The 25,153-nt window shown below is 36.2% G+C and overlaps 1 protein-coding gene across 1 annotated transcript in view; it reads left to right on the top strand.

The window, feature by feature from the left end:
• The window catches only part of CNTN1 (contactin 1), a 290,240-nt gene that overhangs the window by 217,479 nt on the left and 47,608 nt on the right, over window positions 1-25,153 (top strand). The window contains exons 5-12 of the mRNA XM_025883027.2: window positions 4,527-4,659; window positions 8,362-8,534; window positions 10,645-10,740; window positions 13,200-13,406; window positions 16,961-17,060; window positions 17,218-17,399; window positions 22,355-22,479; window positions 23,142-23,259. Of these exons, the coding sequence (XP_025738812.1) occupies window positions 4,527-4,659; window positions 8,362-8,534; window positions 10,645-10,740; window positions 13,200-13,406; window positions 16,961-17,060; window positions 17,218-17,399; window positions 22,355-22,479; window positions 23,142-23,259 (1,134 nt within the window). The remainder of the gene's footprint in view (window positions 1-4,526; window positions 4,660-8,361; window positions 8,535-10,644; window positions 10,741-13,199; window positions 13,407-16,960; window positions 17,061-17,217; window positions 17,400-22,354; window positions 22,480-23,141; window positions 23,260-25,153) is intronic.

Raw genomic sequence — 25,153 nt, 5'->3', positions numbered from 1 at the left:
AATGATGGAACTGAGAATGGTACAGAAAAAAGCAGTAGCTTTTGCTTGTCATTTACATTTGTAAATTTGACAACAAATAATCCTATATAATTTCATTCTTTCTTGTTAATCTTCATGATTAAATTTAAGAAATGAACTTACTTCTCCAGAAGACTACCATTATGTGGTAGAAAACTATTGAATTTGCATTAAGAGCAGATCAAAAGAAAGAGTGATTTGAAATGCTGTCTTAAATTAGCTTGAGAAGCCATCTATAATTTTGTGCTCCTTTTTAGAAGAATCTACCCAGTAAGAAAAAGGACACGTATTTAAAAAGTAATCTTATTTTTCTGAAACATAATACCTATTTCTTGTTCCATGTGCCCTGTAACCCCATAATACATCCAAAGCACCATAATTTATCATCTAATTACTTCCACAGCTGTAGAAAAAAGCAGTAAGATGGACATATTTTCTGTTGGCTGAGAGTATAATGCTTGCATTAATGAATCCTTTTCTGAGCCTTGTATTCTCCCAGAAATTTATTTTCTCCTCACCCAGGTGCCCTAGCTGAGAGAATAGAGTGATGAGCTCAGATAATCTTCAAGGGGGTAATGAGGGTAACATTCAGAGGTTCACTGAGCCTGCCCAGGCAATTCAAAAGCTTGTTTTGAGTAATTTAGCTTTCAAGGGCCCAAATATATTCCCCAAATAAAATATATACAGTAATTGCTAAACCATCTAATGGAATACATTCTTTTATTTAGGCCTGAACATTTTACAAAAGCATGAAACATATATTTGTAAAATAATACCAGAAGTACTACTGTGATGAGAAGTGTGTCCTAGTCTGCTTTTTGACCTAGAGAATGAGCCAGGGGAACTATCTTAAATGCAATGTTCTGTCAATGTGAAAAATAAATCCAATATTTTGGTGGAAATTAGCTTCATATTTTTATCCCCTGAAGGTTTCACTGTCTGTTCCTATAAAGGCCAGATGGAAGTGGAGTAGGAAGTATATACATATAATTTATGAAGAGTACTTGTCATGGGAAACAAAAATAGCATGGGGCACTAATATTATCCAGTTTGGCATATAAATTTCAACCCAATTCACCCAAAAAATATTTAATCTTTATATAGGCCTCTTGAGGTATTGCCTGGCAATAGATATAGTCTCATCATTATTATTATGTGACATTCCATTATTTTCAATGGAAATTTTCATTGCTGTTATCCTTTCTAGAAAAAATTAAAACTTATTTTTAATGCATATGATTAAGATGAAGAAACTACTTAAAGCATCCTCAGTCTTCTAAAAGCTGACCAACATTTGTCTCAAAAGCATATGCCTTAAAATCAGAAGATACACTGTCAAATGAAATATTTAGGACAATGCATTTAATTAAAATACACAAATCTACCAATCTAATCTCGACCTTCACATAAATATATGCTTATGTCTGTGTTGAATTTGAAGGCAAATACAGTACTTTAAATAATGAAGCCCATTTGGTATGAATGTAACTACTTCAGAGTGATAAAAGTAGTTGTTTCAAGAAAGCTAATGAAATTATAAATTGAGAATTTAGGATTATTACAACCTCTCTAATGGCACTGCCAGTGGGCACTGTGGAAGCAGATGCTAGACAGGCTGGGACTGGCTATTTCTACATTGGAAATACAATAATGTTAAAGAGGTTTTAACTAATACAACCCTGCCCCTGTTGAGATGAGGACAAATTTTGTGAAATAGTGTGCAATCACTAATATATCCCTATTATTAAATAAGATAGGGATTTAGTTAGTTGCAAGTCTCTCTAATTTGCCCCTTGTGGAATACAAGTTGGAGATAACCCAAAGGAAAACCCCCGAACTTGAACACCTGAGATTCTCTTGAGAGTGTCTTTTCACGGAACATATTTTTTTTATTTTAATAAAATCCAGCTTGTCTTTTTTTTTCTTTAATGAATCATGTTTTTTATGTTGTGTCTAAAAACTCATCATCAGGCTTTTTATACAAACACAATGTACTCAGAAGATATTTATGAGCTTAAAACTTCTCTAAATAATATTTATTTTTACCCTGTAAATATCTAGTCTACTTTAATTTTTAAAAAATTGAAAAATTTCACACTAAAATTGTCATTGATCAGGGTTAGAGTTGGAATAGAAGTCATCTTGTCTTCAGGAAGAGAATCTAAATATATTGATAAAATTGCGCTTCTCTGCTTGTCTTTTTAAACATTTTCATGTGAATTGGGAAGAAACAACAGAATCTGCAGATTAGCAGGTGTTACTAAATTGTTCCAATCAGAAAAGCTGTGCAATTGGGAGAGACCCAAGGAAGAGCTTATAAAGTTGTTCAAATGGGAAGAAAAATGGCATATGATTTTTATCATAGATAAGTACAAGGTCATTTCCTTAAGAGATTGAAAAGTCTAGAGCCTACATCCAAGTGAAAGTCTGTAGTTGTCAGTGATCTGGGATTCATTCTTCATTTCCCCTGGTGTGTGATTATATCCTAAAAGGCCAGGAAATATTGGGCATCATCAGGAAAATTATTAGAAGTGAAGCAGAAAACATTATATGCATTTTTGGCTTTTACAACCTCAAGAAGGATATGGAATAGACACTGCTCACAGCATGACTTTCAAAATCATTAGCATAGGGTTTCTGTGAACACCTCGCATTTGTGATCTCATTAACGGTTGTCTTAGGTCTGTGGGCCCTTAGGGCATGTGTGCCTATTCCTTTCTTTTTTAAATGTTGACTCCACATAGGACAAATGGCTTACATAAAACAACAGTTAGGAGAAGTGCATTGGTGAAACTAAATCTCAGTTTCTCTGATTCCTTTGATTTTGATCCAGCAATTTGCTATCTGAAATAGGATGGTGATAGGGAATGAACTAAGGTCGTAAATTCTTGAATGGCAATTTCAGCAAATTCCAAACTAAAAATGAAGCATCTCCCTTTGAAATATTTCAGGCAAGCTTAGAAAAATTAATGCTTCAAACTAGGAGAAACTAACTTGAGGATTTTATTGATCACCTACATGTATACAAATATGTGTTGATACAACACTAATAACACCAGAACAACAAAAGTGAGTAAAACATGGCCTCTTGCTTTTAGAAATTTCATGAGTTGATATACATATATATATACGTATGATGAGATATGCATAAGATATACATAAGATATATAAATCAAATTTTGAAAGGATTGGCAAATTCACAAGAACGTTGACAAAATCAGTATTTATTGAATGCTGACTGTGAGCCAGGAACACTACTGTCTTATGTGCATTGTCTCAAAATACTTCTCACAGTGTCTAATGGGATAGATTTTATTATTATTCTCATTTTGTAAAGGGTGATATTAAAGATTAGAGAGTTTAAATAATTTTTCCAAAGGCACTGTAAACAGTACTGAGGCAAGATTTAAATAATATACTGAAACTCCTCATTAATGGAAGCTGGAAAAAAGCTCTCATCTTCAAGGTTGATGTTGGAGCAGACAAAATGTCTCTGGTGTTTGCTTTAAACGCTCTCTTAAAAAATAATTGGAGGAATGAACCATAGCTTTGCTCTAGCAGAGACATTTTAATGATCTTATGTAAGAATATCCTCCTTCCTAGCCACACATGCTAGTATTAATTCATGTGGGGCATATGGCTCTTAGCTCGTCTATGTAAATGCTGCCACACTGATGTCATGTGAGTGATTCTCTTCTCCTCTTCCTGCTGTGAAGCATCACTCTTCCCTTCCAGAGAACCAGCTGCTTCCCAACTTGGGTTTGCTTGTGATGAATTCTGAAACAGTTGGTCAGATCCCAATAATTTGTTCATTGACTGTTCTAGGTGTTACTGGGTACAGGTGCTGGTCACCTGTTCAGAAAAAATAAACAAGAGACTAATCTCCCCAGAGCTTCTAGAAATTCATCCATTCTCTTATTAAAAAATCATTAAGCACCTATTGTGCTCCAGACTGCTTGACAGCTAGCTGGGAGATTATGGACACAGCCACCTGTTCCAAACGTTTGCAGTCTCATGGAACGGACAATTGTATCAAGAATCACAGAAGATGTGCTAAGTACCATAAGCTGTGTGAGTGGGGTGAGAACACAAATGAGGACCAATCAAAGCTAGGAGGGGTGAGACATGGCGAAGTAACTAACTATGGCTGAGGCATAAAGGACTGTCTGAGTTTTGATAGGGGGAGAAAAATGAGATGGCGATTCCAGAAAGGGGAAAAACACGTCGCAAAGGCTCAGAGGCATGAAGGCCTGACCTGTTTGAGGGGCTATACAGCTAAGCATGACAACACCGGGTGCTTTGGGAGAAATAATGAGAGAGGGACGGAAAAGAATTTTGAATAAAGCACCTAAATGTTTTCCTCAGGATTGTGGAGGCAAATAGCTTTGTTTTGAATGGAAATGGAGATTTGATGTTTCTAACATTTTTCCAAAACATTTTTAAATGTATCCAAATTTTCTTTGACTTATAAAACAGCACAATGTAAAATAATTTTATTTTTCTTGTAGTTTCTGAGGAAGATAAAGGATTTGGACCAATTTTTGAAGAGCAGCCAATCAATACCATTTATCCAGAGGAATCACCAGAAGGAAAAGTTTCACTAAACTGTAGGGCACGAGCCAGCCCTTTCCCAGTTTACAAGTAATGTACCTCACTGCTCTTTTCACAATGGAGTGTCAGACTAGATTATAGATGGGCATCTGTGACCCTATACTGATAGAGAAAGCTATAATATAAGGTTGTTAACAAAATGCAGGGATATTAACAAAAATATTGACATGTAAGTTATTAAAATAGAGTTGTTTCATGCCCAAACTGGTAGTAAGTTTTCTAAACTTAAATATGTGCAAATAATCCACTTCCTATTTCCTGCACAGATAATGCTAATGCCATTTGATATTATCCACTTAAAAATTGTCAAATGGTGGTCATGCTATTAAGCGTATACAAGGTTATATGAAAATCAAGCACAATTTAAATATATATTTGAGGACAAAATGTTCTTAGATGCATCAACCTGAATAACTCAAACTTACATATTATAGATAATATTCCTATATCAACTACATCTAGAGAACTTACATACATAATTCTAGACAGCACCACTTTTTTCAGTGGTCTCAAATCTATATTCTAGGCAATATAGCAAATTTCTTAAAATTAGATAATTTACACCAATATGTCTCTTTCTGCTTTTCTGGGATACCTATTTATGTTATAAAAATAACTTTATAAAAGGTAACAATGGGTTTTTCTGCCTCACATGGTTCAGAAAATTATACTAACAGTTTCTAGTCTGATACAAAGAATAAGATTAAAAAATTAACCAAACACCAATGGATTTGAATTTCACCTGTGAAATAGTTCCACGAAGACAAAGCAAGTGATTGATGGGGAAATTGGGGCTCTAGTATGTCAATGTCAGCTAACTTAATTGAAGGTTGTCATTCAACAAGATTGATTTTCATAGTATTTTTTTTCTCAACAGAAAAATAACTTTCTATTGTTATAAAAAGTTATCAAATTTAATCCTATTTGAACTCATTTTCTCTTGAGTTCAAGAGACTCTTGTGAGTCTCTGGGCTAAATTACAAAATTATTCTTAAAATAAAATATGAATTTAGATACAAAAGCACCATCCCTTTGAAATTATTTTTATTGTTTCAATTTCATGCATGGGAATGCAAAATAAATAGATATTTTATAAATTATAAGTGACACATTTATTTTGAAAATATTTGATGGGCTAGACTTGTTTCTACCCTTAAGCCACATGTAATGGGAGTTTATATACATAGTTATGGACATGGAATAGTATATATTATCTGTAGAGGAGATCTAATCCAAGCACATAATTTTATAGGAGAGGAGGCTGAATCTTGAATAAATAAACTGACTTGCTCCAGAGTTAGTAAGTCACAGATCCAGGACTGAAACACAGGTTTTATGGCTTTCAAAGAAACATATAATTTTTTCAGTATGTATCTATCTAGATAGGTTGATAACATCTCAAAAGCTATTTCTATGATCTCAAAAGCTATTTCAGTGATGTTTATTTTGTGACCCTTCTCCTTGACATTCATACATGGAAACAGCAAATCAGTCTACAGCCTGAAATGGAGGCAACAAAACAGAAGAGATTGTTCTAGAAATGTGTGTTATTTGCTTGTGCCTACCCAACCCCTACCCTGCCTACACATTAAGAAGCAAAGCTTTGCATAACTAAAATTTTATAAACATTGATTAGCAACTCCCTTTTTCCCCTTTTCTCCAGTCCCTGACAACTACCATTCTATTCTTTGCTTCTATAGTTTGACTATTTTAGATACCTCATATGAGTAGCTCTCATATTAAGTGTTCTTACCAAGATTTAAAACATAAAATAAGAAGACAATGCATTGCTTGACAAATACATTCACCAACTCCCTCCCATAGATTGCACCAGCACTGAAGTCCCCAGGATGAGGGTGGCCTGACTATCTACACATTAATGTAGAGAGCTGGAAAGGAGAAGTAGATGTTAAATTCTGTTATGAAGACAGTCTGCATTTGACAGGGGGAAAAAAAAAGGAAAGAATTCAGCTCATGATGCAGTTTGTCTGATGGAAAAGAACATTTGAAGTTTTAATAATTTACTTAATATTCAGAACAAGCCATACTAACCTTGGTAATCATGCAAGGTGTCATTCACACAGTTAGTTTTATATTTATGGCATGTTCTGTGATAATTTCTTATTCATGACAACACCCTGAAAGGTACAACAGGGAACTCTACTTACCAGGCTTGAAGCTTTCATTATCTTGCTTTGACCCTCAAAATAATGAGAATGCTAATAGAATTGCATTTAAAACTGTCTGAAAGGAGTTACAACAAAGGTGTACATTCCTGACAATAAAGTAAACCAGTGAACTTATCCAAACACAGCAGAACTTAATCATTATATGACATCAAAGGCAGAATCAAATCCACTAAAGAAGAGTTAATGCAATAAATAAAAATTTGGAGTCAACATAATGGAAAAAAAAATTGGTATTGCTCTACAGGGAAACCCATTGCCTTGGCAAATGCTAAGCAACTTGACATTGGATTGTTCAAGCAGAGCCAATATTGCCATCAATTGGGGGAAAGGGGAAGATAGACTCGTTGGGTTGGAATTTGGTAGGTTTTCAAAATGCAAAAGCATCATTTTCTGTGTTTGCTTTTTAAATTACCTCCTACATTATAAAAATTAAAACTAAAAACGTTCCAGTGATTTGATTTAATAAAAGATATTCAGAAATAATTAGGCTTTTTTTGGTAAGATTCTGACCTTGATGAGAAGTGTGCAAGGCCATGAGCCATGAGGCCACAGCCCACTATTTGATCATGGCTCTTGCCTATGACATTGCTGAAGACATGAATCCCGATAACAGAATGAGTATAATACATAGATGGTCAGCTTAATTGAAAACTATTTTCTTTTTCTCTTTTTAAAGATTTTATTTATTTGACAGAGAGATAGAACACAAGTAGGCAGAGCGGCAGGCAGAGGGAGAGGGAGAAGCAGGCTCTCCACTGAGCAGGGAGCCCCATGTGGGGCTGGATTCCAGGACCCTGGGATCAAGATCTGAGCCGAAGGCAGACGCTTAACGACTGAGCCACCCAGGCGCCCTTTGAAAACTATTTTCTACATTTATTCTTCTCATCATCTCACCAAGAAAGTTAGAGTCCTGTTTTTAGTCAATTTATTTATAACACAATTCCTCTAAATATACCTGCAATATTATATTGGAGGCTTGGAAACAAAAGATCCAATTGATTTTTACAATTTTCAAATTGTGTGATCGACCTCTAGTGGTCAGAGTGTGACATTTACTCAATAGAACCCTGATTTCAATTAGTTTTATTGAAAATTTATTTTGATATTTAGAATCAGGTATTGATATTTTATATTTTACTTTTGCTAGAGTAGTGCTTTTTAATATTTTATGCAACACATCTGGATATGCATGAATCTAACTAGTACATAGAAGGTTATCATTTATAATCTACGTATATCTGCTAAGAAGCCACTTAATGTAGCAAAATTCAATGAAATATTTGCCCTTTCTGATGCCTCATGAATAAAGAGAACACATTTCATGCACTTGAACATTTACCTTTCTGTGCCTGAACTAAATTATAAATCATGAGCCCAGAGACACAGAATTATAGGGTGTGAAGAAATACCACACTGAGTCATCTACTTAATCATCTGATTTCACATGGAGCTGTACCCATATTATTTGAGGATGATATTAGGCCATTATGCAGTTTGCAGGCCTCATGACCTTTGATATGACATTTGTTTTTCTTTCTCACAGATGGCGAATGAATAATGGGGATATTGATCTGACAAGTGATCGGTACAGTATGGTAGGTGGAAACCTTGTTATCAACAACCCTGACAAACAGAAAGATGCTGGAATATATTACTGCTTAGCATCAAATAACTATGGGATGGTCAGAAGCACAGAAGCAACCCTGAGCTTTGGATGTAAGTAACTGTAACTTTAACAAGGTCAAGTGTGCCTAGGTGAAGTAAAAATTAAATGTTATCATAGGAGTTCAACAAGAAGAAAAATCAAGATGAAAAGAAAATGAGACAAAAGGTCCATAGATGGAGGGGGTCTTAGATGATCAGTGGGCCTTAACTGTGTGGAGAAAAAAATTTCAAGAGAGCAAAGCATCCTGAGGGGTATTGGAAAATAAATTAAGGCTGTGTTCTGAGGGATCTTGAATAACTAGCATCAGTAGACATGCTAGGCCATGTATTCTCTCTCTCTCTCTTTTTTCTTTTTATTTCTTTTTCTTTTTTATTATAACATTACAGTTGTGTTCTCTAAAGCTTGACTCTACCTGACAGAATCTTACTCCATAGTGTGTAATTTACCTTATTAGGAGTAAATTAATTTAAACTAATTAAATTATTTTAAGTTTAAATTAAATTAAAATTTCTCCTTATGGAGGCTGTAATAAAAAATATTTTCATTGTTTAAGACTGATGAATCACAGACCTGTACCTCTGACACAAATAATACATTATATGTTAAAAAAAAAAAAGACAATAGGAAGGGAAAAATGAAGGGGGGGAAATCGGAGGGGGAGACAAACCATGAGAGACTATGGACTCTGAGAAACAAACAGGGTTTTAAAGGGAGGGGGTGGGAGATGGGCTAGCCTGGTGATGGGTATTAAGGAGGGCACGTATTGCATGGAGCACTGGGTGTTATATGCAAACAATGAATAATGAAACACTACATCAAAAACTAATGATGTAATGTATGGTGACTAGCATAATAAAATAAAATTAAAAAAAATATTTTCAGAAACCTTGTGCTAAACTTAAAGTTAGAAGCTATTCTAGGAGAAAATTGTGCAGTGAAAGAGGAGTTGGACTAGATGATCTCCAGTATGCAATTTTGTAAATCAGCACTTAAATCTTTTGCAAAATGGATTGTAGGATGAAAATCATGTTTTAAGAGGGCCCATGTGGCAGTGATTACCAGCAGGGAGTGAGCAGTCTGATTTCATTAATGTGGTGACAATGGGAATGTAAATAATAAACAATCCTTGAAGAAATAATAGATTACATTGCACTGAAGAGAAAAAGACCCTAAATATTTTTTAAAGGAAAGTTGAGTCAAAGGGCAGAAACATTCTGCTCTCTTTAAAAATGGAATGGAAGCAAGTAAAACAAATTTCAAGGTTGGGAGGAAGCATTGAAATGATGGCTTCACATGCAGAGGTTATGGTGACATTAAGTTACTGTTGTTGAAATGTCAACTAAGTATTTGAGGATGGGGGGGAATTCAAGTGAAGTATCAGGATTAGAGATGTAGATCTGAAGGGCTTTCTGCAAAAAGGTAACAATTAGAATAATGACTTTTCATAGATATAAATATATTGAGAGAAGTAAAAATTTGATTTTATAACTTGAGTACTGATCACAGAGAAGAAATAGGAGATGAGGCAGAGTTGGAACAGAATGAGCACTAGTAAAGCAAATGAAAAATCAAATAGAGTATCATGGAGCCAAGGAAAATGTGAATTCTAAATAAACAGAAAAGAATGAAGGAAATGAGACTAAGGAAAACTCAGACTTTGAAAAGAAGAAAAAAATTGATGACCTTCACATCACCTCAACTAGGATTCTACTTTTCATCCTTATTCCTTCACCACATTGGAGTCCTCCCTCAGGAAGAGACTTACACTTTTCAAATGAGTCTGTTCCTCCAAGTCACTCCTCTTTACTTAACTTCTTTGGTAGATTCCTGGTTTTGCTTGAGTCCATTGTATTTCCAGATACCCTTACTGAGATTCTTCCTAAACCTGAAGCAAAAGTTGAGGATATTGTAATTTTTAGGGTTGTCAGAATACTTATGCAGGCTGCTACCAATATCCATCTGCTGGTGTTTACCACAGAAGTCTTAGAGTATATGCAAATGCCAGCATGTAAAATAGGGAATTGACTTTCATAGGCTCCACCAAACCAACTGAGAAGTATCATATCCAAAAGTGAGTTAGTAAATGAAAGATAAATTTTAATGAAAATCTCTTTCTATTGACTAGAGAGTGAATATTTTCCTTTTTGCTTTCATAATTAGATCTTGACCCTTTCCCACCTGAGGAGCGTCCTGAGGTCAGGGTGAAAGAAGGGAAGGGAATGGTGCTTCTCTGTGATCCTCCATACCATTTTCCAGGTAAATTTAAAGTTCCTCTGTGACTATAAGCATCCATTCAATGAATGACTACTTTTTAATTTTCTTAACAATAATGGTTCATTTATGATTAAATAAAACTCAGTATTTGCCTAATCTTGTAATGCATTGCTTATGAATGGTTAGAGACACTTCCAGGCTCTTTAGTCACTTGGCCCTAATCCCAAAGATCTGTAATCATTTTGGTTTATAAACAACATATATGTTAGACTATGTTCTCATTAACATTCCTGTTACACCGGAAAAAATATGATAGATATTTTTACAAATTACTTTTAAAGTAGAAGTGCCAAAGAGTGATATATAGTCCATCATTTCATTTAAAATATTACATCTACAATATTCTGTCAATTATATAAATGCTAGAAAAGGATAAAGACAAATAAATTGTTCATCTCTTCAGGAGCATCTAGCAGCAAGAATAATCATCCAATTTAGAAAGGGGTTAAATTAAATGTCATCTGTAACAAGATTCAACCTTTGAATATGTGTTTTCTGTAATTTGATATGGCTAAAATAAAAGCCACCAAAATGCTAAGTAAAAGATAAATACTTTATATGCTTTCATTAATTTTCACTTGTTTTATTTGTCAAATATCTTCTTGAAATAATATGTAAATACTACTTTTCACAATGAAAAACTAATGTTTTATATTTTTAGAGTTCTAATATTATGTCATAAATTTGACTTTAAAGACTCCATAAAGAATAGGCTGTTATAAATCATTTTGTGTGGAATACATTGATGATACATATATAGAGAGGTTAACATATGTAAATATATAATGCATATCATAAAATATATGTTATATATATAATTACATATACACATCTATATGTATTCTATTCCAGCTATATGTATATAAATTCTGGTTGTTTATATATCAAATGTCAGTAATTTTCTCTCCAATAAAACAGGAAAAAGATTATTAAATGGTAAATATAGGAGGAACATAGAATTCAAAATGTTGTAACAACATTTCAATGAGAGAATAGTCTTTTTCTTTGAAGAACTGCCGAAACTACAGGAAAAAAAATCCCCTCATCTCCATAGCATTTCCCACAAACAAAGTAAATGATCATAAATAGCCAATGACTACATTCGACTACATTCAGCACTGGATGGGCTTCATTTCATTGCTTATTCATTCAACAAATCTCTTGTGAGCACTTGTTACACAATTATGTGTGCTAAGCACTGTTTATGCCACAAGAATACCTTGGTGAGGGGTGCCTGGGTGGCTCAGTTGGTTAGGGGTCTGCCTTCAGCTCAGGTTATGATCCAGGGTCCTGGGATCAAGTCCCACATCGGGCTCCCTGCTCACCAGGCAGGCTGCTTCTCCCTCTCCTGCTCCCCCTGTTTGTGCTCTCTCTCTCTGACAAATAAGTAAATAAAATCTTAAAAAAAAAAAAAAGAATACCTCAGTGAGTGAAACACAAAAATCCACCTGCCCTCAGAGATTTACTACCAGCAGAGACAGCCAATATACAAGATACAGAGTTAACAGGTATATCATGCCTAGATATTGGTAGGTAAGCACTAGGAAGAAAAACTTATGCAGGGAAATGGAAACAGTAACTGTTAGAGGGATGGCTGAACTTTTATAAAGGACGATGCTGTGAAGGTAACTTTGAATAAAGGCCTGAAGGAAATGAAGAAGCTAACAATGCAGATGTGTGAGGGAAGGACATACCAGGCAGATGCAACAAAGGCATGAGTTGGAACTATCAAGGAAGACCAAGGAAGCCAGAGTGGCTAGAATAGAATGCATGAGATAGAAGGTAATAGGAAATGAAATTGGAGAGATACAAGAGCTATTATCACATAGGGCCTTATAATTCATAGTACTTACACTGGCTTTAACTTGAGTGAGATTTACTTTGGAGGGCTTTGACAAGGAGTCACATGACATTGCTTAAGTTATAGAAAGATGAGTCTGGCTGCTGTTTTAAGAAAAGACTGAGGGGAAATTCATTTCTAAATCTGTAATTAAAAATAGGAGTACAAAAGGAAAAAGATAAAGACACAGAGTGGCTAGCAGGCTTCATTTTATTTTTAAAGTGCAGCAGGGAAGATAGGTCATGAGTTCTGGAATTATCAGACCTTCATTAAAAATCCCAATTATATTTACCAGTCATGAAATTCTAAGCAAAACATTTAACCGCTCTGAGTTTCATTTAGCCCATCAATGAAATAGAAGTTAGAATATTAATAGGCCATAAAATAATTGAGAGATAAAGATAAATATAATTGCTTACCACCATGCTTATATTCACTCAAAATATGGTAGCTTTTGGAAAATTTGAATTATTTGTCTTGGCCTACTTCCAACATTTAATCTACAATAGCCTAGATTAGATTATGCCCTAGCTTGCTCCTAGAAAACAAAATTTTTGCTTTTGGAAGAATTTAATATTTAGAAGACAATATTTCCTTCCAGATGATCTTAGCTACCGCTGGCTTCTAAATGAATTTCCTGTATTTATCACAATGGATAAACGAAGATTTGTGTCTCAGACAAATGGAAATCTCTACATTGCAAATGTTGAGGCATCAGACAAAGGCAATTATTCCTGCTTTGTGTCCAGTCCTTCTATTACGAAGAGTGTGTTCAGCAAATTTATCCCACTCATTCCAATACCTGAACGTAAGTATTTTATTTGTTACACACTGTTTTTGCAGGTTGTCTGCTTATGGAGCACTTACAGTGATGGAAAGAAATATCCAATGGGAAGACTAGCTGGCTACTCAGGGCAAACAGAAGATACACACTTTGTTTTTGTTTTTGTTTTTAAGTTTAGAGGTTTTATTTATTTATTTATTTTTATTATTATGTTATGTTAATCACCATACATTACATCATTAGTGTTTGATGTAGTGTTCCATGATTCACTGTTTCCATATAACACCCAGTGCTCCATTCAATACGTGCCCTCTTTAATACCCATCACCAGGCTAACCCATCCCTCCCACCCCCTCCCTTCTAGAACCCTCAGTTTGTACACACTTTGAAAGTCTTGGTCATTCCTTGGTTTTTCTAATGGAGATTTACATGATAAAGTTCCCTAAGATGGTTGAGTTTGGACTGGTTTCCTCTAGTTCAGAGAATGCATAGGGTACTGATTCATTAGCCAAATATCCATATATCAGTTACAGTGGGAATCACTGGCTTCTGCTTTTTTTTTTTCCATGTCCATTCCTACTTTTTAGTAACTTCATGAAAGAGAACAAATGATTAGATCAAAACAAACTATAGTGATTACAGAATTAGGGGAAAAATGCAGTTGCATTATTTTGATATTTTTAAGAAACTATTTTTATGAAACAAATAAGTGTATAAATTGCCTTTGTACTGTAAGTAAGTAGCATGGGTGCCATATTTGATGGCCACTGACAGACCTGAATGGCTTTAGCAAGATTCCAGTTGAACTACATTCCTTTTTTAATGCACCACTTCTAAGAGAATCAGATTTCAACATATTTTGCTTACTTCACTTTGTTTTTATCACAGCCCTGCTGTTACCACTCATAACAGTGAGTTCAGGCTTCTGAAGAAATACTGGGTTTTGTTGTTCACAGACTTAGGTTTGGTTCCTGCCTCCACTCTAAGTAGGGTATTACAATGGGGAAAATGTCATCATATCACTGTGATTCCATTTTTACTACTCTCCTTGATTGTGGTCACATGGTTGGTATTCAATAAATATATTTTTTTAAAGATTTATTTATTTTTCTTGGCAGAGAGCAAGAGAGGGAACACAAGCAGGAGGAATGGGAGAGGGAGAAGCAGGCTTCCCACAGAGCCGGGAGCCTGATGAGGGGCTCGATCCCAGGACCCTGGGATCATGACCTGGGCCGAAGGCAGAAGCTTAACAACTGAGCCACCCAGGCGCCCCAGTAAATATTTTTTGACTTCTGGCTCTTTTTTCTCTCCACAATCTTGGGAGATGCTCTCATCCACTACTTTATAGAATTACAAGGAGCCATCATGTAAAAGCTTCTTTAAGTTTCTTTCCTACTCTACCCCAGAAATTCATCTTATTTCTTTATCTTAAGAAATATTTTCTTACTATTGTCTCTATAGAAGAAGTGTTTCTCCTCTATTCTAGGTAATTCCTCCAGTTGCACTGGTTCATTTACCATTTGATTCATTTAGGGACTTCCCTATATCACTTATTTTCTGCTTTTTTCTGAATCTTTAACTCTCCTCTGTACCTTTCCCTCCATATATTCTTCTGTATTCAGTGCAAGCAATCTTGATTACTTATTTACTAAATCCAAAGGACACTTTTCAGTTCTGATTCTGTATGAACTTTGACACTGTTGATCTCCTATGCCTCTCTGGAACTTTTCTTTCTTTTCTAATTTTCCCAATTCCTGCCCTTCCTGTATCTCCCACCTGCCTCTCTGAGAAATTCTATGCAGTATCCTTCCCCACATCTTCCTCCTTCTTATATTTCTCTTTAATCTTTTTCCAGATATTCTCACCAATTTATACCTTTCAACAGCATCCCTATGGAGATGACTCCACATTCTTATCTCCAAAACTTTTCTCTTGTTTAGGACTTAATTCTGTCTACCTCCTGGGCTTGTCATACAGAAGGTTCTCAGGAATGTTAGGCTCCAAATGTTCCAGACATATCTGTCATCTCATCTCATCTCTAAAACTTGTAGTGTTCTTTGTCTCATTTGGTGATACTGTCATATTTCTAACTCAGGACAGCATTTTTAATCATCAACTCCTCTCCTCCCCTCATCCTCCAGATAGCTAATCCAGTGGTCCCCAGTTAGTATGTAGTATCCCCAGTTAGTATAAACACTTGGGAAGTTTGCAAAATTTGGAACCCAGAAATGCTGATTCAGCAGGTCTGGGATGTCACCCAGGAATTTATAGGTTCAGCAAGCATCCCAGGTGATTCTGATGAATTGGATCTTTGATCTACACCTCAAGGAAACATGCACCCAAAGGGCAGTATTGCTGATTCTGCCTCTCAGAGACAACTTGGATCAGTTCTTTCCTTTTTGTTTCCACTGCTCAAGCGCCCACCTGTTTTGCATGAAGTAATGACCTAACCCCCCTTAGACTCTCTTCTGTTTCTCTTCTCCATGTCCCATTCTTTAAAACTTCCGCCAAGGTTTTCTCCTTAAACCAAAGGTGATATTCATGTTACTTCTTACCAAAATCCACCAGTAGTTACCCACCAAGAAAATTAGCCTCAAAATGTTTAATGTCACAGTTTCAAGCCTTCTAGATAATAGGTTCAAACTCATCTTCAACTACATACAGTTTGACATCACTTGATTTCCTAGACTTAAAAAAAAATCCCCTTCATACTCCTGGAGCTTTGTCATACTATACTGTTTTCTCCATCTGAACTGGTCTGGTAAGTTCACATGCTCTTCTTGCCTGAAATTCCCATAGCCCCGGCATATTCAGCAGTCCTCTTTAGCTGCCACTCTTTCAGACCGTTTATTTTCATTTTGGCTTGTATTTTAGGGCATGGTGTATCGACTTGTCTCTCAGGTATCCTACAGGATAAAATACATATTCACGTTGTAATCTTAAACAATGCATTTTGCCTTTCTGAGCCTGTTTCTTCCCCTGTAAGATTAAGGGAATAATATGCCTTGCAGTAGAGACATGCTCAATAAATTCAATAAAATAACTATATTGATGAGCGCAGTAATGTCTGAATAATCACGCTTCTTTCCCTCTGTCCTTCCGTCTTTTCAACTCGTTTCACTTTTGCCTTCATCTCCATATGCACATCTTTCTTCTATTCTCCCTCCTTTCTTGCCTGTCCTTTCTTGTCCACTCTCTTCTCTTCCTTCCTTTCTTCTCCCTCTTTTGCTTTCTTGTTTCTCTACCTTCCTGAGTCCCATGTAGCCCCTGGCACAATGTTTTACATGTTTGATGCTCTCTAAAGACATCTTAGATTTTTTTGGTGAATTGAGTCAGATTAGTTACATAGCTGTAAGAGTGAGCTCATATGATTGGAAATGCTTGATGAAATTTATGCTATATACATACTGTGCATAAACAAATAAATCTGTGCATTGTGTTATGGTCAGATATTTTCTGGTACTTGTACAGAGAAATGCTTTGCATATTGAAGTAATTCTATAAAAGTCACAATATTAAAAAAAATTATATTCTGCCTAATAATTAGTGGATGGTGGTTGTATTTTTCTTAATATTAGGAACAACAAAACCATATCCTGCTGATATCGTAGTTCAGTTCAAGGACATATATGCACTGATGGGCCAAAATGTGACGTTAGAGTGTTTCGCACTTGGCAAGTAAGTATGCTTATATTTTTTATTAATATATGTAGAAATATATTAATCTTTGTACCATTTTAGGAAATCGATGACGTAATTGTTTAGTTATATACTAACAAAGTAATAGACTTTGAACTATTGTGGACCTTTAGCTTTTGTTATTTCCTGTTTAAAGTCCAGTTCCGGATATCCGATGGAGGAAGGTCCTAGAACCCATGCCAAGTACTGCTGAGATCAGCACCTCTGGGGCTGTCCTCAAGATCTTCAATATTCAGCTAGAAGATGAAGGCACATATGAATGTGAGGCTGAGAACAATAGAGGAAAGGATAAATACCAGGCAAGGATTTATGTTCAAGGTAGACATGTTTTTTTCAATTTTTTATAAATTGCATCAATATCTTACTTATAGCCATTTCCATACTTAAAGAGTGAGTATATAATGAATAATAGTTTAAAAACAGTGATGTTTATTATATTATGCAAAAAGAGAAAATATTTATCTTATGTCTAAGTCTCAAATATGGCTTATGGAAGTTATGAACTTATACCATTACCATCATACTAACATCAATGGATTGGTAGTAGTGTCCTTGATAATTTTCAGAAAATACAATTAATATAACTTGTATACTCCCTCCATTCTTCTTTTTTTCCAGTACCTTTTTATTCGTAGAAGAAACTATGCATTATGACTTGGTCCAAGCCACTGGCTTGCAAACTTGTGTATGCTTTAAAATCACATGGAGGGCTTGTTAAAACACAGATAACTGGTTCCCAGAGTTTCTGAGTTACAAGTTCTATTTGGGGCCCAAGATTTGTATTTCTGACAAGGTCCTAGGAGATGCTAATGCTACCAGACCAGGAACTACTACAGTTTGAGAATCACTGCTCTAAGGAAACATTTTTTTTTCTTGACACAATTTTCTTGGCACAAGTGTTTGATTCAAACACATTGAAATAAACTTATATTTAGGAGGATAGAATGTTGATTTTCAGGGAACACTTGAAACTTTTCATACTGAAATCATTTCCATAATGTTCCACAATATAAAACTTACAGGTCACAACTGAGTAAATGTCTAAAGTTTCAATAAGACCATTCATTTAAAGGATAAGCATACACTGAGTGTCTACTCAGAGGCACACACTCTGACAGGAACAAGGAGAAGTAGATAAAAGAAATACTATCTCTGTCCTTAAGGTATTCATACTCTATACAAAACCTCCAAATTTATACAAGTATACACAGGCAAAGGAGCATACACTTCCACACACACATGCATATGCACACACACAAACATGCATAGTTATAAAGAAAATTATGACAATGCACTATGGAAATTTATACAGGATATTGATGAAGTATATGGTAAGGGGTAGCTTAACCATGCTGACAAGATGGATGATAGGATGAACTGCAGATGAATACCAGAATGAGGAGACAGCTTGTGGTCCCTACCTGGAGCCCAGGCCTCTGTCTGTACAGGCATGAAGTCAGTGCCTCCAGTGGGCCTAGTATCATCTCATAGAATGCAGCAGGATTAGGCTCATTTTGCCTTTACCCTGTTTGTTTCTTTTGGCGTAGAAAGCCACGGCCTCTAGGCCTCCCTCATCGCCTGAGCTTTAACACCCACACAGCTCTGCACCCATCCTGTTCCACCTCCATCTCCTCCCCATGCCCAGCTTCTGAAGCCTTTGCACCATGCTTTCTAAAACACACAGTCTGCTATTGTTACAATCCCCTATATTCTCAACTTCTACGTAACTTCTACTCTGAACTTCTCACCCTAACTAAAACGTGGTTCTCCCTTAAAGACACTGCTTCCTCTCAAGCAGTGGCTAATTTTTCTTCCACAGCTCTTTTCCGCTTTGACTTGTAATATAACTGCTCTTCTTGCTTCTCATGCCATTTATAGACTATCTTCCCTTTTTCCTTTAAACATCCAGTTAACAATCTGTCTGGATACCCACCTTGTTTCTTTTTTTTTTTTTTAAGATTTTATTTATTTGACAGAGAGACACAGCGAGAGAGGGAACGCAAGCAGGGGGAGTGGGAGAGGGAGAAGCAGGCTTCCCGCTGAGCAGGGAGCCCGATGCGGGGCTCGATCCCAGGACCTGGGATCATGACCTGAGCCGAAGGCAGACGCGTAACGACTGAGCCACCCTGCCCCCCCCACCTTGTTTCTTTAAAATTTTTACGCTTGTCAGGTCTTACAAACTAGAACACTACTCTTGATATTCTTAGTGACATCAAAATCAACTTTGACTATGATTATTTTTTTAGTAGTTTTGCCTCTCGGTTCTATTGAACTCTTCTTCTCCAATGATCTTGTCCTTCAGTCTACCTCAGCAGCCCACTCCCAAGGCCACACTTTAGACCTCATTGTTGCCAAAAAGTACGATCCCTTTAGAACCTCAATCTCACACATTTCTTTCACTAACCACTACCTCCTATCTTTCCAGTTCAGTCTCTCTAATACCCTGAGACTCTACTACCAGGAGCTATGATCAATTAATCTAACAATGGTTTAATTTTCCTTCACATTCCCTAACACCTACTCACCTCTTCCCTAAATCTGTGATCAATCATTATTTTTCCCCTGTACACCCTCCCAGCACACTCACCACTTTCTACTTTGTCTTACTACCTTTATAGAAGGCTAACCCTGGAAAAATCTAGCTCTCCGCCTATCAGAGCCTGAACCCAGGAACTTGAGTACGACTTAGATAAACACTAGTATGCTGATTAGTTAGTTTTAAATTAATGATCACTAGATTCAAGTGGGTCTTTAGTGTTGCCTGGCAATTATACACAATTCCCAAGGTCCACTTATGTCCACTTACCCACTCTCTTAGATGATCTTCTCATGCTTTCACAGTTTCCTTTAAACCCTTAACACCTCCTCCTCCAAACTTATGCTGAGCTGATAACTTGGCTTCTTCTTTGACAGAGAAAATGAAAGATCAAATTAGAACTCCCACAAGCTCCCACCCCACATCTACCCAATACCAACATCTTTACCCCTCTCTTATGGCTTTGGATTCAGTTGCTATCTGAGGCCAACATCATTACTATGTGCTTGATTCTACCCTCCTACCCTCCTTCTTTTCAATTTTTCTTCTTTTTTAAATGCACTCTTATTGAATTTTCATCCCTCCTTCTCTGCTGGAATCGTTCTTCCCATGACCACCAATAACATCATGTTGCTGAAGTGGATGGCCACTTCTCAGCTGTAACTTACTTGATCCAACAGCAGCAGTCACCACTGACCATGCACTCCTCCACCATTCACCCTCTGTGCTTGGCATCTGGAACCTACACTTTGCTAACGTCATTGTACACCGCTTGCATTCTCCTCCTCACCCCATGCCCTCTGAACACGGGAGCAATCAGGGTTTGTCTCTGAAAGTCTTCTTGATTTCATTTCCAACCTTTATGATCAAGGCTTTAATGAGGCTCTACACCCTGAAAATTCTGACCCAGACACCTCCCCTGAATTCCAGATTTGTGTATTCAGTACACCAACAAAATTCACTTGATACATATCAAATATGCACAGATAGCCTCCTTAAGTGAGGAAAATTCTGGTTAGACTCTTATATTTGTTAAATAAACCTATCGCTCTACCAGGTTTCTAGAGCTTACAGATCTGTTTTTATTCATACATATTAAGAACACTGCATTCCAGGTTCTTTTTTTAATTATTGTTATGTTAATCACCATACATTACATCATTAGTTTTTGATGTAGTGTTCCATGATTCATTGTTTGCGTAAAACACCCAGTGCTCCATGCGGTACGTGCCCTCCTTAATATCCATCACCAGGCTAGCTCATCCCCCCACACCCCTCCCGTCTAGAACCCTCAGTTTCTCAGAATCCATAGTCTCTCATGGTTCGTCTCCCCCTCCAATTTCCCCCCCTTCATTTTCCCCTTCCAGGTTCTTAGCAGAGGTCTAAATATCTAATATCTAATTCCTTAGAAGAATCAAGGTGACAGAGCAGATATTTATAAGGGAATATTATTAAGGGAGCTATTTTACTTTACTAATTTTACTAATCAAGGCACTTTACTAATCAAGGGAACTCAGTTTTTCTCTTTTGGTCTAATCAAATAACCAGAAGGTTACATAATTAAATCATAGATAGAATGTATCAAGTTGATTCAATTATTTAGTCTTCTCATTGTATTTTTTAATGTGATATTTTGTGTCACCTGTTTGAGGCCAAGGCAGGGAAGGGAAGGTGCTCATATTCCTGTTTTATTGCCAAGATTGTGTACAAAATAAAACCTTTATCGATTAACATAATATTCTTATCAATATTTAATTTTTATAATTACAAGTTACAAAAATGTAATGATAAGTGAAAATATACTAAATCAGATTATAGTACTCTAAACATATATATATATATATATACCTACATATATATAATATTGATGGGGTTCAGTGAGATCATAAAAATGTTTTATGTTCTTTTTTATTTATGTGTATTAAATAATTTCTGTAAGTTATGTATATTATTTTGTCATAAAATGTATATACCAAAGTTTTATTTTTCAGAGAAAATAAAACACTCCCTCCACTCAGGATTCTCTCCTCCTACCTCCTTCTTTATTTTATGTTAATTTGTTTACCTACATTTATTTAAACTATTTAACTTAAATAAATGCTCAAAAAGATTATCACATTGTTCATTTGCTTCCTCTCCAGAAATATATTTTCTTTTGGGAAATACCTAACATTTTTCTCTAGGTACCAGATGATCAGATTATCAATTTCACTCAAGCATAGATTTCAGCAATTATAGCTACTGTATGATCAAGCCATTTTTCTAAACCTACAGTAAGATGTGACTGCGGCCACTAGCAGAAAGTTACATCAAAAGGAGGAGACCCGAGGGAGTGGGAAAAGATGTGATTCTTTATTCTAAAAGGGAGACATAGTGTCATAGTCAATGAAGACATAATTCTTTAAAACCTTAATTGTCATTTGGAAGGACTTAAGTTATAAGAAAAAGATCAATTACTTTAGTGTTATTCATGAATTAGCTCTCTAACAAAACATGGTTCACAAAGAAAATTAATTATGAATTGAGTTATAATTACTTCATGTTGTAACAGTGTAGGATAACGTTTACCTGAAGACCTATGGAAATACAACTTCGAAGGCTCTAACACTGATTTTATGGCATATACGATATCTGGTGTATTCTCCAGAAGGTCGACTAAATGTAGTATTTGTATTCTTGAGATTATTATGAGTGTTGAGATTTGCATTTGACATTTACAATGTTCTTTACTTTTCAGCATTTCCTGAGTGGGTAGAACATATCAACGACACAGAGGTGGATATAGGCAGTGATCTCTATTGGCCTTGCGTGGCCACAGGGAAGCCCATCCCTACGATCCGATGGCTGAAAAATGGATATGCGGTATGTATGTTCCGTCGTTTTGCAGTTCTTGAGTTCGTGTTCAGGCAACATTTTTAGTGGTCCTGGGATAAATTTAGCAAGAGAGTGAACAGAGTAAGGGTATCTGGGCCCTGAAATAAAAAAAAAAAAAGTCTTCTAAAAAAGGCAAACAAGAAAGTGAGCATAAAGTATCTTCTTTCAGGTTAATCAACTGTCTGCAATCTTATGTCTACCTTCTCTCTTTCTCTCTCATTTTTCCCTTTGTTCCACATTTTACCCTTCTTCCTACTCATCCATCTCTACTACCTGATGTTGTCCTCTTTTTTTTTGCCACTATTTCCCTGACCCCACAGAAACAGAGGTAAGAGGGAAGGTTCTACCTTTAGCCCTGGGGACAAGTAACAGCAGTGGGGCCTTTTTCTACCTTCCCTCTGTAATCTCCCAGCTGGGCCAAGAGGGAAAAAGTGGACTCTCAGCTCAGTAGGATGAATAGCACAAGAGCCACTGGGCGTGGTAAGTGGGTTTTCCTTTCCCATGCCCTGAAAAACCTTCTGTATTGGACTTCATTAAGAGTGGGGGCAAAATAATGTATCTAAATGAAAAGTCAAACAAGCCCAAACCAAAATAAAATGTTTATATTAAGGTTTATCAAGAAACTGTGTTTTACTTTGTGTTCTTTTCAGTATCATAAAGGGGAATTGAGACTGTATGACGTGACTTTTGACAATGCTGGCATGTACCAGTGCATAGCTGAAAACACACATGGGGCCATCTATGCAAATGCGGAGTTGAAGATCTTGGGTCAGTACTATTTCTAGTTTCTGTTAACGTTCAGCAAGAAAGCAATGCATTCAACAATGATCATAGGGTTTCCGTAGATCACATTTGATTATTTCTTGAATTGCTAAAGTTAAAAACTTTGAAAAATGGGGTTTGGAACAGGATGATATTATTGTTTTGTTTCTATTTCTTTTCTTTCATTAGAGAACAGCAAATAAATTAGAGGCAACACAGAGTACAATAGTCTTAAAACATCTTTAAGCAAACTTGACACATGCCAGTTTTTACAAGTCTTGTTCTCTCCTGTGTCTGGGCTGTTAAATACTGCTTGAAAATCACATTGTGATGATTGATGCTTCCACAATGCATATGACCCAGGCTCAGATGGATCTTGGGCACTTGCTAGTTTTAGCACTCTTTGGATCTCGTGCCCTGCAGTTGCTATTTAAAATCTTTAGGACATTCCTCAAGCTCTTTACCCCGCTCTGACTCTTACTTGGTATCACTTTTTTACTCCTCCATGAAAATTGAAACCCTTTGAAATAAAATATTTCTATTTCTCATCCCTCATTCAAAAGTATTTAAATCTTTACTACACTTGCCCTTTCATATTCTCTATCCAGAGGAATAAGTATCTGTCCTTTCCAAAAACAGGCATACCTCATATTATTGCACTTCACAAATACTGCGTTTTTGCAAATTGAAGGTTTGTGCCAACCCTGCATCAGGCAAGTCTCTAGGTGCTATATCTCCAACAGCATTTGCTTACTTTGTGTCTCTGTGTCGCAATACTTTAAACTTTTTCATTATTATTATATTTGGTATGTTGATCTGTGATCATTGGTCTTTTTTTATTAACATACAATGTATTATTTGTTTCAGGAGTACAGGTCTGTGATTCATCAGTCTTACACAATTCACCATGCTCACCATAGCACATACCCTCCCCAGTGTCTATCACCCAGCCACCCCATCTCCCCCCCCCCCCCCCAGCAACCTTCAGTTTGTTTCCTGAGATCAAGAGTCTCTTACGGTTTGTCTCCCTCTCTGGTTTTGTCTTCTTTCATTTTTCCCTCCCTTCCCCTATGATCCTCTGTCTTGTTCCTCAAATTCCTCATATCAGTGAGATCATATGATACTTATCTTTCTCTGATTGACTTATTTCGCTTAGCATAATACCCTCTAGTTCCATCCACATTGTTGCAAATGGCAAGATTTCATTTTTTGATGGCTGTATAATATTCATTGTTTGTTTGTGTGTGTGTGTGTGTGTGTGTGTGTGTGTGTGTGTACCGCATCTTTATCCATTCATCTATTGATGGACATCTAAGCTCTTTCCATAGTTTGGCTGTTGTGGACATTGCTGCTATAAACATTGGGGTGTACGTACCCCTTCAGATCAATGCATTTGTATCATTTGGGTAAATACCCAGTAGTGCAATTGCTGAGTCATAGGGTCGCTCTGTTTTAAACTTTTTGAGGAACCTCCATACTGTTTTCCAGAGTGGTTGCACCAGCTTGCATTCCCACCAACAGTGTAGGAGGGTTCCCCTTTCTCTGCATCCTTGCTAACATCTATCGTTTCCTGACTTGTTAATTTTAGCCATTCTGACTGGTGTGAAGTGGCATCTCATTGAGGTTTTGATTTGTATTTCCCTGATGCCGAGTAATGTTGAGCACTTTTTCGTGTGTCTGTCGGGATCATTGTCTTTGATATTACTGTTGTAATTGTTTTCAATCACCATGAACCACACTCATATAAGATGGTGAACCTAATCAATAAATGTGTGTGTTCTGATTGCCCCACCAACCGGGCTTTCCCCCATCTCTCTCCCTCACCTTGGGCCTCCCTATTCTCTGAGACACAAAAATATTGAGATTAAGTCAATAGCCTCTAAGTGTTCAAGTAAAAGAA

Source organism: Callorhinus ursinus, unplaced genomic scaffold (genome assembly GCF_003265705.2).
Source record: "Callorhinus ursinus isolate GAN/ISIS: 27379988/994484 unplaced genomic scaffold, GSC_fseal_2.0 scaffold44, whole genome shotgun sequence".
NCBI lineage: Eukaryota > Metazoa > Chordata > Mammalia > Carnivora > Otariidae > Callorhinus > Callorhinus ursinus.
This window is presented reverse-complemented; position numbering and strand designations above follow the sequence as displayed.